This window comes from Macadamia integrifolia, unplaced genomic scaffold, assembly GCF_013358625.1.
Source record: "Macadamia integrifolia cultivar HAES 741 unplaced genomic scaffold, SCU_Mint_v3 scaffold_187A, whole genome shotgun sequence".
NCBI classification, from domain to species: Eukaryota; Viridiplantae; Streptophyta; class Magnoliopsida; order Proteales; family Proteaceae; genus Macadamia; species Macadamia integrifolia.
In genome coordinates, this window is record NW_024870634.1 from 52,527 (window position 1) to 68,095 (window position 15,569).

A 15,569-nucleotide genomic window follows, 5' to 3' on the forward strand; every position below is an offset into this window, starting at 1 on the left:
TTAAAACGGTTAATGTACCACCTCTAGAATCTAGAGGCTCTTTCTTGGTGGCTCCGATTCAGCTCTTTTCCATAGGTTGGGGAGGGTTAGGGCCAGTTTTAATCCAATCCCTAGTCTCCCGTTTCTTCTTTCGAGTCGGCCGAAATCAAAGAGTTGGTGCTAAATCATTATTTCAATCTCTTCAGGCCTTCCTGCCTTCTGCTACCATCACCACTCAGTGAGGATCAATCCTTCAACAAAGTCCCTCCTAACCTCTTGAGCTCTCTCTAAACCTTCCCTTTTGAGGAAGAAATTGTGATGGCCATAAGTTCCAATATACTATCGAAGGCCCGAGTGTAGACGGTTTCAACGTGGGATTCTTCCTTGCGTATAAAAGCAAAGATTCTAATCAATTTATGTACTTATGGGATTTGGCTAATGGTGCTAGGATAGGGATTTTATTTTCTTCTGATTATCTGAATGATATTTTCCTTATTGTTAAGGGATTTGATTGTAATAATCATTTGCTTCGGCTCTCTTCAAGTTTGACATTCATAAGACTTTTGACAGGTATAAGATGAAGTATTATGAAAATTATGGAGAAAATGGTTTTTCTCCAAACTTTATTCATTGGATCCATCAAAGCATGTCTATGGTGAATATCCCTATCTTCGTCAATGGGTCTCCTAAGGGATTTTTGGCACTAAGCTTGATCTTAGTGAAGGCTGCCTTCTTTTTTACCTTTATTATGGAAGGACTTTCTAGAAACTTGCACCAGAAAATAGACCTTCAGCTCCAAGATCCTCTCTCACGTAGTCTTCTTCGTTGACACTAATATTTTCTAGGGCCTCCCACTCCTCGGTGACTTCTATCATAGATCTCGAGGGAATATTTGGCATGTTTGGGCTATCCTTCAATTCCCAGAAATCCCTAATCTTTATTGCTGTTGTCACTGATGAATCTAAGGCTCATCTTAGGTACTTAGACTGGCTTATCCTCCAGGATCTTAGCCTATCATTGTTCTTCAATCCTTGACAGGCTTCGTGAATGGAAAAGTAGATTCCTCTCCTTTGCAAGTGGTTTAGAGCTCATTGAGATCAGTGTTACGGAAATCTTACTTGTATTGATCAGGGGTCTATGGCCTTCTCTGCTCCATCATTAGCAAAATTCAGTCTCTTACGTCCTCTTTCCTCTAGAAGGGTGAAGATACATCTAGATTCTTACATATTATGATTTGGAGCTCCATCTACGTTCCAAAGAGTGAAGAGGGTCCAGGGATTTGAACAATTTCCTTTATGTGAGCCAACAACATAGAGCTGCTGAGAGCTTTAACCTTTTTACAAACAAAGGATTAATAATAGCAGAATCATAAGAGGACAGAGACAATCTGGTAGTGTGGATCCATTAGAGGTAGGTAAATATTCCCGAGTGCAATGTCCTTCCATAGAGCCAACAAATTGAGAACAATTCAAATGTAAAACTAACATCTAACATTCAGCCAATCTTATTTTTTATTTTTGAAGAGGATTGCTCATGATGTGCATATCGATCTATTATACGTCTCTGCATCTAGCATTGAGTAACCCTTATACAATAATTTTCATAGTTCTACCGTATATTTTGTTTTATTTCTTCTGAAACAATCACAAACATCCAAAACTTTTTTAATATCTACTACCAGAAATTCAATGAATAATTTTTGCTTGGCGTTGTTAGTATTGTAATATTTTATTTAATTTTATTAATGAGTTTAGTTGGTATGTCATGTTAAGGGGAGTTTATTTAATATTATATCTCAATTAAGTTTGAGTCCTAAGAGTATTTTGTAAGTTAGTTTAGTTATTATAAAATTGGAGAGGGCTATAAGGGACCTACACATGTGAGAGAGAGAGAGAGAGAGAGAGAGAGAGAGAGAGAGAGAGAGAGAGAGAGAGAGAGAGAGAGAGAGAGAGAGAGGCGTACACATAAGGGGTCAATTATGCATCATTTTTCCTTTAAAAATTAGAAGAATTTAATTTTTCGAGATTTTTATATGCATTTAACACCCCCAGTCGACATTGAATTGAGAAGAGAAGACATTTTTTTATTGAAAATTTGAGACGTTGTGAGAATTCTTTCTCTCTCCTCTCTCTCCATGTTAGTGTTAACGGTACCATTCGGTCTCTTTTCCCTGCAGATCAATCTAACCTTTACCTTCCCTTTCTTTTCTCCGTTCACAGATTGTTGGAATACACAAACTAACAAGTTTTTCAACCCTTGGTTTATCAGGAGAAAGGACTAGACCTGGATTGTGTTATAGCCAATCAATTTGTTGATTCCTAATCTAGGCATCAATGTGGTATCAGAGTTTATCCAAATCTGACCATTAATACCATGGTTCGATACAATATGTTTTAGTCGATCAAGAATTTCAAGTTGCAAAAGAGATTTTACGTTAAAGTTGGAGAGAATCTTGAAGAGACTTGGTGACTACTCGAAAAATAATGAAATCATCTAAAACCCACGTTTATCATATGGAAGTATCTTTTGAAGATCTTCCTCTAGTGCAAAACTTATGGGTGAGTTTTTTAAAGTGAAAGGAAAAGATGTGAGAGCATAGTCAACGCCATTGGATGTGGCTTGATCTTTATTTTCGACCTTTGATTTATATTTTTTTATCTTGATTTTATTGTAATAGTATGGGGTAGATTTTATAGATAGTTTTTAAATATTGAGTCTTTAGTTTTGTTTAGGTCTGACTAATATTATAGCATTTTATTTAAGTTTTTATTAGTGGGTTCCATTGGTATGCATGTAAGGGTGGGTTATCTAGTGTGGATTGTATGAGGCCCATTCATTTACTGTTAATTTTGACTTGAATAGAATGAAAGACTTCTATGAGTTTTAGAAAGTTAAGAATTGTAATAATATTTTCTAAAGTTAATTTAATTATTTTAAGATGTTGTGGCAGGATTAACTAACAAGTCATTGTTTGAAAAGTCTAATTTCTTGTTGGAAGGAGACATTGTAACGTTCAAGTCTGTCATTTAATATTAATTTTTTTCTGGAAATTCTTGCCTTAGCTGGTGATTGATTCATTTGATTTGTCAGAGTTAATGCCCATTTGATGCTTCCATAATGAGTCAAGGTCGATTGGGTAGTTCAATTCATGTTCCATTATGAAATGTTGGGCAGTGTTGTACCTAGTCATATTGGGGTTGAATGAGAACCATTCATCTAACAAGAGAGAAGATTCTTGAACCCAAGGGGATAACACAATTGGTGAGTAACGAACTTAGTACAAACCGTAAACTCGGACATCCTAAGTTCAACTCTTCCCACTCACACGGGGGTGTTTAGCGCTCTTCACTGCTTTCAGTGAAAGTTGAATGGTTTTCATAGGCCTAGATACCCGTCGTTATCAAAAAAAAGAGAGAAGATTTTTAAGGGAGGGAAAACAGGGGCAGATACAAAAGCGAGTTACCAGGTCTTCAGTTTTAGAGAGAGAGAGAGAGAGAGAGAGAGAGAGAGAGAGAGAGAGAGAGAGAGAGAGAGAGATCCTCCAATTATTTATCATCTATCAATTTCCTCCATTTATTTGTCATCTGACTTTTCTGTCAAAAATAACAGCAGAACTTAATTGCAATAAAAACCAAACACACTAAGCTTAATAATTTGACACAATCCAGATAATGATGGATGCATTTGATTGATCAATAACAATTTATAATCACAACTACATAACATTTCAATCGCTATACAATAATACCACCTTCTTATGACATAAAAGAAATCAATGTGATTCAAGAAGAGGTATTTCTTTTGCTGTGCTCATCTAACCAGGAAATGATGTCATCAAAAATTTGAAATATCATTTGGTCTGGTTCACCTTCAAGCAAAGCATGATAAGCATCTTTATATAGGGAGAGCTTCTTGTCCTTACTCCTTGCCTTCTCATACAAAGACTTACTTACTGATGGATCTGTTACAGTATCAGCCTCTCCATGCAATATGAGTAATGGTAAAGAAACCTGTAAATTATTTTCCCGTCAAGTTATATCGCATCATGCAATGCCTATTCAAAATTAACATATATTCAATTACTTAAGAAAAATGCTATCTTTATGAGCTTCCGTACATCAACAAGGGAAGATTTTAGAGATACACCAGCATGAAGTTTCTTAACCAAAACCAAGAGGAACATCAAAAAATTCATCACACAATGCAAATGATGCTTGAGCTAATTAGAATCTGATACAGGGGCATCAGAACACGAGGATTTCACTTTTTGTTGGTCTACGCCTATTTTTGAATGCATGGCCAACAAGATATTGTAAGGAAAATAGGCTCCCACATAATTTCGTGACAACAGAGCAGCTTGAAGAAAACAGAATATTTGCCCACCCAGCTGTTCAATTGGGAAACCCAACTATAAAATGGTCATCCAGAGTTGACAAGCTACATAAAGAAAACAAGTTTGATTCTTCAACAGGCAGGAAATTGAATAAAAGTGGAGCAACAAACAGTGAACACTCTCAGAGTAAGATGTCCAGAAAACGAGTAATCAGCCTTTGAGGAAGGATAGAACACTAACTCCTAAACCCAAGGGAATTCAGTAACAAATAAATGACTCCCTCAATTTCAACTAGCCATATCTAAGCCAACTCAACCATATGCTGGAAATACATGACAAGGTTACAGGAAGAGGTGCCCTGCCGGGGGGGGGGGGGAATCTTACCTAGAAGAAAAGAGAATAAAACAAAACAAAGAACAAAGACAGTAGAGTGAATAATGACACCAGCATCATCACATAACTGAACCCACTTGAGTATGATGATCTCATGATGTGCCAGGAGTTCCATATATGATTCAGACAAATAATAAAATATGCATTTTGAACCCTTTTTTTTTTTTTTTTTTTGCATGAATATGCCCATAGGGAGACAAGAAACAACAAACGCATTTATGCTGATAACAAACATATTCCAAAAGAACAGGGCTTGTCATACCTCCTCTAGTCGCTTCTCTATCTCTTGGGTGGTTTTAAGTAACTCTACAGCCGTTCCTAACCGTGGTCTATGCTTGTAAGCAATAACATTATAGGGTGTCTGCATTAAGCAAAGAACACAAACATGTTAGTAATATTACATAATCACAAGAAGAATCATAAACTCATAATTTTCTTTGGGGGAAGGGGGTTGGGTGTTAGCAGCCAACAGGTACATACATAGCACAGAATCAAGTTCTATTATTATTATATTATGACAACCTCCATTCACAGATCTGTGCGCTACAATCTGAAAACGTACGAGACTAAAATATTATATGATTGTTTCAAACATGGAAGTTAAAAAGTATTGTAGACAAACCAGAGCCCTCTTTTTCATGTCTCTGAATGCCATCTCTGCAATATCCTTTTGTGGAACTAGCTTCTGTTTGGGAAGAAACTTTGCTACACCAATTAGAATATACTTCAAGAACTCAGGTGGAACCATGTCATCTGCAATCTGTTCATGAAGTTTGGTTAACTGAATGTAACAATCATAGACAGTAAATGATGGCCAAATAAACTCCAGTTCAAGAGAATACCTTGCACATTGGTGCAACAAGAACAGCACCATCCCATGCATTGGGTTGTTTTAGGTGAACCTTCAGAGCAATTGCTCCACCCATAGACTGTCCAAACAGGAAGCTTGGAAGATTTCGAAACTCTGGGTTCTCTGTCATCCAAAGCCATAAGAAAAAATTAGAAAGAGAGACATCATCTTAAAAGAAATAATTAACCCAGAATTTGGAATGATAGTCTTATTCAAATTCTTTGCCAGCTAATTGAAAGAAAACATATGTCTCATGTACACAGAAAAACATGTAGCCCCCAAACTGATCATTTGATTATAGTATAAAAACAGATACTGCCACAGATGAGATTTCTCTAAAACTAGGCAATGGGAAGGACACACTCAGCAGTGCATACTCTCTTGAGACCTGGAGGAACTATTTTAAGAAATGATGGATTTGACTTCAAGTTGGGAGAAAATTGACCAATTTCTTTGAAATTATGGTTAACATTATGCTTTTGGCCTTCAGGTCATCCATATTATTGGATCATAAAGTAACAAATTCCCAAAAAAAATGTAATTAGTGTTTTCATACGATATCCGAGACTCCTCTCCATTTCTAATTCATACACAAGTCAATTGGGTCTGTCCTAACATGGGGAACAGATTCATCTTCGAAACATTTCTCCCTTCCATGACTGGCAGTGTATCATCAAGGGCATGGCTTGGAACCGGACATGATAATTTTCATCCTCTGGTTCGAGCAAGAATCAAAAGAAGGTAATAGATAAGATTGATGCAGATACAGCTGCAATTACCTGGTTGGACCAGCATGACTGGCTGTGGAAGCCAATGGCCAAGAAGAACCGGTCCAACAAGGGTTGGAAGTAGTTTAGTTTCATATTAAGTCTTTTATTTTCTCAAGATTGTTTTGGGATAGGACACGTGTCAATTTCAGTTTTGGAGTCCAAGTAGGAGTCAATTTCAGTGTTAGAGTCTAAGTAGGAGAGTTATTTTAATTTCTTTTAAATACTTGCATAAACTCAATGTTTGAGATTAGAGTTAACTTTATTTAGAATTAGTGAATTCGTGCGTTATGTGATTTCCCTTCCCCCTCTTGTGCGATTTTCGCTCTTCTCCCTAAGGATGGATACCCCATCAAAGATTATATTAGGTTAACCAAACTCCTTAGGAAAGGATGATTGCTTTTTAGTTCAATCAATACAATACAGTCCTGGACTAACAGAAATAAAATTCTACTTTTATTCATCAATCAAAAGATCAAACTGAATCATATATTTTTATACGCATTCACAAAAGGTTCTTGGTTCAAAAGGTAAACCACTTGCGTACATTGAAAAGAGGTGATATCAAACCTTTGACTTTGGAGTAATGCTCGATGACATCATCAACAATCGCATCAAAGCTGGGAATATATCCATGAAGACCTTCTGAAAGACCAAAGCCAGGGTAATCCATTGCAAAAACTCCATACCCAGATGATGCCAACTTCCTAGCAATTCCTGCAAATTGTTCATGTATATCCATTAGTTACTTTTAAGTCTGAGGCCTGGCTAGGTTTATCTAATAAAAGCACTTAAAATTCACTTCTGGTATGATGTTTTAATTACACATCCAGTCAGCATCACTTATTTAATCACTGCACTAAGTACCTCTTCACCAGAAATAGAAATTTCCATTTTCCACTCAAAAGAGAAAGGTGGACCAGTCTCTTTTATGGATTTTGCATTTCGGTATTAATAGAGCACTTAAGTGATGCTGACCGAACAGAGCAGAGATACGTTTTAGATGTTCTTTTGTCACAACTAAGTGCTTCTGATCAAGTAATTCAGAAATTATCCCAACATGCCCTAGTGAAAAAAAAAAATGCCATTATTAACATTCATGGAAAGCTACTTGCCTTCAAAGAAAAATGTGCAAGTGTCTCCATAACCATGACAATAACAAACCAATGCTTTTAGCGGTGTGGTCTTTGGAAGCCAACTTTTACAGAAAATTTCCAATCCTCGAGAGTTCACTTCGTACAACTGTATAATCAAAAAAGAAAAATATAACATTTAAAAAAAAAAAAAATGCAGTATCAACAAAAGCTTATTCAAGGAAGCAGAGGAGTTTATAGATTGCTAATGCCTAGAATAATAAGATGGAAGCCTCACTAAGAATTCTTCATTATGTTGTCTAAATAGAATTTAACTGCCAATTAAAAAAAAAAGTAGCAGTAACTAGTCATCCCATGGATGAAAGGGGTTCTGCTATTAGGAAACCTAGCAAAAGAAATTGAGGATAAAGAAACAACAAAAAATCTACTTTGATTTTAGGGAAAAAAAAAAAAAAAAAAGAGTTTAATTATTACCATTAAAGTTGGTCATGCCTGCTATTTGTAGGAAACAAAATCCCATATGGATAAACAAGTCAAATAAACAGATTGTGCTTAAGAACTTCACTGGAAAACGATATTTTACCATGAAATCAACAAGTGTGAGAAAGAAGAAATTGCAAAGATATAATGAATCAGAAATTTGTTTACCTCATTCATGTTCAATTCATCGGATGGCAGCTGCAGCACAAGAAAAAAATAAATATTATCATCGCTAAACATATTTGAGGAGAAAAAAGAATAAATCTTACTCAAGAAACTTTTGTTTGGAAAAAAAAGGGTCTTTGTATTAGGTATTGAATCCAATAAATAAAAATTGAAACATAGGAAGCTAAGTAATACTGCATTTCTCAAGTCAAATTTACAAATTTCTCGAGAAATGTTATCTTCTGAAATCTCAATTCAAAACATATATTTACTTGAAAACTGAAAACACATTCTTTCCGGTTGACATTCCCATAAACGTGCTGCTCTGAGAAGTTTATAGCGGTAGGGGAAAGATAGGTTTCAGTGAGAACTGAAATCTGGGCAATAGTATTATTTGAAGTAACAGTTCTACAGGGGGAAAAAATAAAAAAACAGAGTCATCAATCTTATTGAGAAAAATTAAATCGAAGAAACATACCCTTTAAGCTTTGGATTCAGATTGAAACAAGTTCCATAAAAAACCAAAAGGGTCATTCAAAATCAAATAATATGATCAAATTCAGAATGTAAGTTTTTCAACAAATAATTAATTAATCATCGATTTAGAAGAGTCAATCGAAAAACAAAACTTAAAGACTTGGTGGTGATAAGAACACCTTAAACAAGCAGTAATCGATTCCAAGTTGAATCTCCTTAAAAGCCCCACGAGCATGACGTCTAGCGTGCACTTTATCCATGTTTACTTGAAGAATCTTCTGCAAATCATCATCGACGCCTAGAAGCTTAATGGCAGGTGCCATTACTTCACCTCCTCTGTAATTATTCCCTTTATTGTTCTTCTTCTTCTTCTTCTTCTTCTTCTGAAAGCGAACCGAAGCAGCGCTGAAAACTAAAAGGAAAAATCAAAGTTTCTTTCTTTTATACAGAAACTATTAACAGAGAGATACCAAAAATGTTAACGATGATACGAAAATTATGATGCTCTTTCTGGTAGTACTTTGCAAATAATATGATGATAATGATGAGGATGACGAAGACGATTGACCGTTAAATGGGCATCCATTGAAAATCTTCACAAGACTTGAAGGTTTCAACGCCATCTCAGAGAAGGGGGAAAAGTTTGGATTGGAGACTTGGGAGTTACACACCAGCACGAAGGAGGAACTAGACGGATCCGGAATTCTAGCTTTATTCCCATATTCCCTCCACTCCGATGTGATCTCTGATTCGGATAAAATATTTTTTTTTCTTATTTTCTTGAAGAATAATAGAAAGAAGGCTTTCCACGCTGCCAATGTGGTGGTTGGATGCTACGATCTCATGATCCATATCGGCTTGTGGGGGTTGATTTCACCTCGATTTCTTATAGAAATTGATATGGTTTTAGGTCTTCTCACCTTGTAAGCCGATTTATGGGTTGAGTTCTTCTAAGATCATAACTCTACCATCAGAGCAGGCGATTCCCAAACTAATCCACCGTGAACATCGGGTTCGAAAGCATAGTGGTGTGGGAGATGCATATCTCACTCAAAAAAAAAAAAAAATAATACAAAAATATATAATAAGATAAAAAAAAAAAAGAATATACAATAATTTTTTATGTGTCTTATCCTTTTCCTCAAATTTTTATTTTCTTTTATTTTTTCTTAGCTTCCAAACATAGCCACTGTAGACATCGAGTTTGGAAGCATAGTGGTGTGGGAGATCCATATCACACTTAAAAAAAGAAAAAAAATAATACAAAAATACATAATAAGATAAAAATAAATAAATAAATAATTATACAATAATTTTTTATATGTCTTATCTTTTTTCTTCAAATTCTTTTTTTCTTTTATTTTTTCTTAGCTTTCAAACATAGCCTAGAGATAAAACGGAAAACAACTCTCAAGGGTTAGGAAGCAACTTTCCCGGTCACTTTAGGTCATCAATTAGAATCAGAACCGTGTGCTTAAAATCGAACCTAATCAAATTGAAATAAATCAATCCTATTGATGTATTTATTCCTCACCTTCGTGCTTAGACGCAGGGGCCACAAAATTCTTCCCCCTCCCCTGTTTTTTTTAAATTAAAGACAATAAATTCTTACTCCACTGGTGGAACAAAGCTTTCCCTATTAGGTGGCAAATAATAATGCCATGAAAGTGATTGCAATTAACTGGCAGACCGTGAAACAAAGATTTAATACTAATTAGTAGACTTGTGAGAGAGATATATGAGTGGACCAAGGAAGGAGATGGGGAATCGACTTGAAGTTGAAGTTTCATGGAAATATCAACCCGAAGGCAAGCCGCAAGGGTATGCCTAAAGTCAGAGTCCACAATGACAGGAGAGAGCCCCAGCCAGCGAATTAGAATATTCGAGGATCTCTGATTCTCAAATGATACCTATCCTACGGTTGGTAGTTCATTCCTAATTTAGCACAGCACACCTCGCAGGAGTGGGCAACTGACTGTAGCTGATTGTCAACGGTCAAAGTATTTGTTCAACTTCGAGGGGCTATCTAGTCATAGATGGCTAGAACTAGAAGAATTTAAAAGTCGGACTCGGCCTATTTCATTTCGAGTCTGATCATTGAAATCGTGGAAAATAGACTTTGAAAATTAGAAAAATTTAGGCTATGTTTGGCAGCCAAGAAAAGAAATGAAATGAAATGGTGAGAAAATAAAAAGAGTATGTATGTTTAGTAACTAAGAGAAGAAAAGAAAGAAAAGAAAAAAATTCAAAAAATTTTGAATTTTAAGAGAGAGAGATAGACACATAGAAAATCATTGTGTAATCATTCTTTTTTTGTTTTATTATGTTTTCATATTTTCTCATGTTTTCTTGTGTTTTTGGTAAGATTTTTTTTTTTTTAAGCATAAAAAAATTCACAATTCCCAAAAAGAATCTTGAATTTCAAAAGTTGAATCTTCTCTTGAGTGAAAACATGCCAAATACAAAGAGAAATTCTTAACACAAGAAAAAAAAGTACAAAAAATGTACTTTTTTCTTTTCTTCTCTTGGCTACCCAAACACAGCCTTAAGGGGAAAAGATTTACGTTACTCGGTTATATTGAAATCTAACATTTCAGGACAAATAACAACTAGCAAACACAATATATTTAGGGCAAGAGGTTGTTGTCCGGTCATGTAGTTCTTGTATCAATATGGCGGTTAATGAGAGTGTGTGCAAAGGCATTAGCATGGATGAGATTTTTTATTTTGCCGAGACAGGACAGTAATTTTGTGTGGTCTTACGCTTGGGAGCATGAACCAGATGACCAAGCAACATTCGCTTTCTCTTTTCCCCTTACTAGTCGCACAGCCTCTGCGCCAACATGGGGGCCAATGAAGTGGTGCTCATGGGCATAAACAAGGGGTGTGCTTTTGGGTTTCACATGGGTGGAGGTATCATTTTGCCGCCCAATGTGTTTGAGCATTAGAGTTACATAACTAGGGACCATTCATTTACCCTATATTTCATAAGGAAGAGGGATATTCAATAGCAATGTGTAACTGATTTTATTGATTGTCAGGTATCCTTTGCATATATATCATTAGTCGTTCAATATTTCCATTGTTGCTATAGTCTCTCTCTCTCTCTCTCCAACCCCTCCACTTCCCTCCTTTGGCCTCTCTCGCCTGACTCCCATCCCTCCCCATCTAGAAACACCTCCCCACATGCACTTCCCTGTCGTTAGATCTCCCTACTTTCCCTCACTCTCTCCCCCTCCCCCTCACCTCCCCTTCCCACGGTCTCTCTCTCTCCCCCTGCCCCACTCCCTCCCCCTCCGACGACACCCCTCCCCACCTCTACATCTCCTTCCCACCCTCTCCCCCGGCCCTTGTACTCTTGATTATTTGATGATCAGAACTTGGACATCTTCGATGGCCGGTGCTTGCATTTCTACACTCCTACATGTTATTTTAATAAAAAAAAAAAACCCTAAAACAATGATCAATTGTTGAATCCCTAGAGAAATAAAAATAGGAAAAATCTACAAGTCAAAATTAATTAACCATTTTCTTCCACAAAAACAAAATACATTAAATGAAGACATTGAAGCTGGCGTTGGTGTTGTGGCATTCAGGCTAGCCGGCGAAGCTGAACCCATGTAATTAAGATGCTCTTGACTTGTTGGGTTGTGCCTCTTTCCTCTTTCTTATTCTCATCTTTCTACTCGCATCCTTCTTCTCTCTTCTCTCATCCTGACATCTTTGTTGTTTGAATTATTTTTTTTTACTATGATGTTTTAATTGAATCTATGTAGCTGACCTCATTAAGTTGGGATGAAGGTTAAGATTGTTGTTGTCATATTCAATAGGGATGACGATAATGCATAATTCAGAGGAAGCATCCAAATCACACCACAATCCTCATCCTCCTCTTCCCCCTCTTCCTTATCTATACTTTCTTCCATGCCATCCTCACCTCCTTCCTCTATATCACTTCCATGCATATTACATAATATTTACAGATAAGAGAACAAACTGAAAATAAAATAAAAGAGACCTACCCTTTTGCTTGATGCTTCCCAAGAAGATTTGTCGGCTCAGATGTGCCCTTTTTGTTTTTCTGTAGATGGCCTAAGTGCTTTTTGACACAATATGGGGTCCGATTAGAGTCTCAGATATTCAATGTCTTAAGGAGAGTGAAGAATTGAAGAAGAACCTCAGTAAGCTTCTTCCCATTCTTCAGGGCTCTCTGTATTTTCTCCTTTTTTACTGTACGGGTATTTTGGGAAACTTGGTAGGGATGCTACAGGAGGTAGACTGCTTTAGGAGAGGGAAAATTCCATTTTCATTTTGCTACTTGTAAAAAGGCTTGGGTCACTTAAAATGTAGTAACGAGATACACAAGAGCTAAAATTAGATTATCATTTTAAGAAAAGGCTAAGAAAATCTTGTGAGAACCATAAGCTTAATTGGCTAAGGACTTGGCTTGTAAGAAGTCCTATTGATGTTTGGTGTGAGCTTTAACAAGCTCACAGTTGTACCATGCATACAAAAAAGAAATCCTTGGCCGGTGGTTTGGTTTCTAATCCGAGGGGCTGTGATTAGGTATAAGGCTTGATTTATGGCATTTGAAAAGAAATCCTTGATCTAGTGGATGTAGGTTCTTGAATTCGAACCACTCTATATCTCTTCTATGCTTCCTTGTTTCTTTCTCCATCTCTCTCTTACAGTCTTTCCATTCCTTATTGTTTCTTTCGGTTGCTTTAAATTAGTTACTTTGACTGTTTTTCATATCTTGCAAGTAATTGTTGGTAAAAAGTAATAAAAAATAATCACCCAATTTACCCCCTCTTGGGTGTTTTCACTCAATCCAATAAAGTTAAATAAAACAAGGGCAAGAGATCGTTTTATGGTCGTGTGGCCCTTACACTAGCATGGTGGCCAATGAGAACGCACGAAGGGCGTCAATATGAATGAGATATTTTTATTTCACATAGGGCGATATGGTAATTTTGCATGCTGATGTATCTAGGCGCAGGGGACACATGACTAGGAAACTTTATTTTGGTTTCATATGGGGTGGGACGATAATTTGGGTTGATTGATACTGTAAAATAGAATCTTTTTGCTAATCATTATTCTTTATTACTTCCCCTATTTATAAATTTAAAAAGTATTTTTTATTTCAATCTATCGATCAAAAAGTTCCTTAAAGGCGACCAATCTCAGCACTAGCATTGTCACCAAAATATCATCCACATAGACGATGAGAATAGTAATTTTATCACCAGACCTCTTTATGAACAATGTGTGATCAACATTACTTTGCTTGTATCCCACAAATATCATCGTCTTGTGAAATTTTTCCAACCACGCTCTAGGTGACTGCTTCAAACCATAGATAGCACACTTCAACTTACAGACTTTGCCTAAGTTCCCTTATTGGAGAAACCTGGTGGAAAATCCATAGATACTTTCTTATCTAACTCTCCATGAAGAAAAGCATTCTTGGCATTAAGTTGTAGGAGATCCCATCCTAGGTTCACAGTATATGAGGGCAAAACTTGCACAGAGGTCAATTTGGAAACTGGTGCAAATGTCTCTTGGTATTCAATGCCATATGTCTGAGTGAATCCTTTAGCCATAAGTCTCACCTTGTACCTATATACAAAGCAATCTATCTTCTGCTTCACAACAAACTCCCACTTACAACGACTAGTTTTTTTTCAGGAGAAAAATTCACAAGTTCCTATGTAACATTGTTTTTTTAGGGCATCCATTTCTTCCACCATTGCGGCCTTCCATTTTCCATTTGCAAGAGCTTCCTACAAATTTTGGGGAACACGAACAAAATAAAGAGAAGACACAAAAACACGATAGGAGGGTTATGAAACAACATGGGATATGGGTATAGAGTGCAAGTCCTAGTGCCTTTTAAGAGCAATACATTGGTCAGAAGAAGAAATTATACATGCCATAATAGGCTCCGTCGACTCCATATCTAGGGTTGGCGAGGGGATATGTAAAGGTGTTGTAGTGGTGGTAGTGGTCTTAAGTTGCTTATTTCTAGTGTGACCCCACGATAGACTTGAAGAGTTAAATTATCAATCTATTTCTGAAATTCACCAATAGTACGTTGAACGGGAGTTAACTCCCCCTTGGTAGGAATAGGGGTTTCAATCTCCTTCTCCCCATGAGTAGGAACATCAATAGTCTCTGTCCCCATGAAGAACGAAAATAAGAGTACGAGAATCAAGAACCCTAGGAGGCATGTGATTAATCAAGTAAGCAGCAGTCAAGACAACATCACTCCAATACTTAGGGGGAACCTGTTTGGCAAACAACATTGTGCGGGCAATGTCCAGTAAGTGTCTGTTATTACATTCAACAACCCCATTCTGAGCGGGACTGCCAATGTAGCTAGTCTAATGAATGATCCAATGTTCAACGTGTTACCTCTGAAACTGACCCTCCATATATTCAATACCATTATCACTACGAAAAAGTTTTAGAGTAGCATTGAACTGAGCTTGAATCATCTTGTGGAAGCGTTGAAAACAATTGACCACCTCAATTTTGGGCAACAACATATATGCCCACATTGTGTGAGAATGACAATCAATAAAAGACACAAATCAACATTTCTTAGAGAGATGTCCGATGAGACGGACCCCACACACTAAAGTGAACTAAATGGAAATTTTCAGAACTTCTTTTATTTAATAGAAAATAACTAGAACAAGTTTGTTTATCCAGAAAAAAAAGTCATCCCTATTACATTGTTTAACTAATTGTGAAAATAAAAGAGATAATGTTCCAAGAGGAAATTGTCCTAAATGATAATGCCACTATTACAGATCATAGGAGATAGAGTGTAGTTCATGAAGATTAGTAGAGACCACAATTGTAGGAAGATAATCATCATCAAGTAAATAGAGACCACCATGCACCTTATCACATCCAATCGTCTTCCTTGTTGTCAGATTCTGAAAAAAATGCAATGGGGAGAAAAAATCTTACTTGAAAATTCAAGTCCCTAGTAAGTCTACTACTAGATAGCAAACTAGTAG

General features: G+C 36.5%; 1 protein-coding gene across 4 annotated transcripts; it reads right to left on the minus strand.

Moving 5' to 3' along the window:
• Nucleotides 1-3,632: 3,632 nt before the first annotated feature.
• LOC122071070 (caffeoylshikimate esterase) lies at nt 3,633-9,283 on the minus strand. Of its 4 annotated transcripts, none has more exons than XM_042635337.1 (9): nt 9,009-9,283; nt 8,718-8,921; nt 8,065-8,094; nt 7,438-7,564; nt 6,893-7,039; nt 5,548-5,678; nt 5,328-5,465; nt 4,968-5,066; nt 3,633-3,989 (listed from the first exon to the last, which is right to left on the minus strand). In XM_042635337.1, exons 1-9 carry the CDS (start codon nt 9,159-9,161, stop codon nt 3,762-3,764), a joined length of 1,257 nt encoding a protein of 418 aa, XP_042491271.1. In that variant the 5' UTR covers nt 9,162-9,283; the 3' UTR covers nt 3,633-3,761. The 4 variants fall into 4 exon arrangements, with proteins under 4 accessions (XP_042491271.1, XP_042491272.1, XP_042491273.1 ...); XM_042635338.1 differs by having other exon boundaries at nt 8,718-8,950; nt 9,059-9,282; XM_042635339.1 differs by having other exon boundaries at nt 9,030-9,282.
• Nucleotides 9,284-15,569: the final 6,286 nt, after the last annotated feature.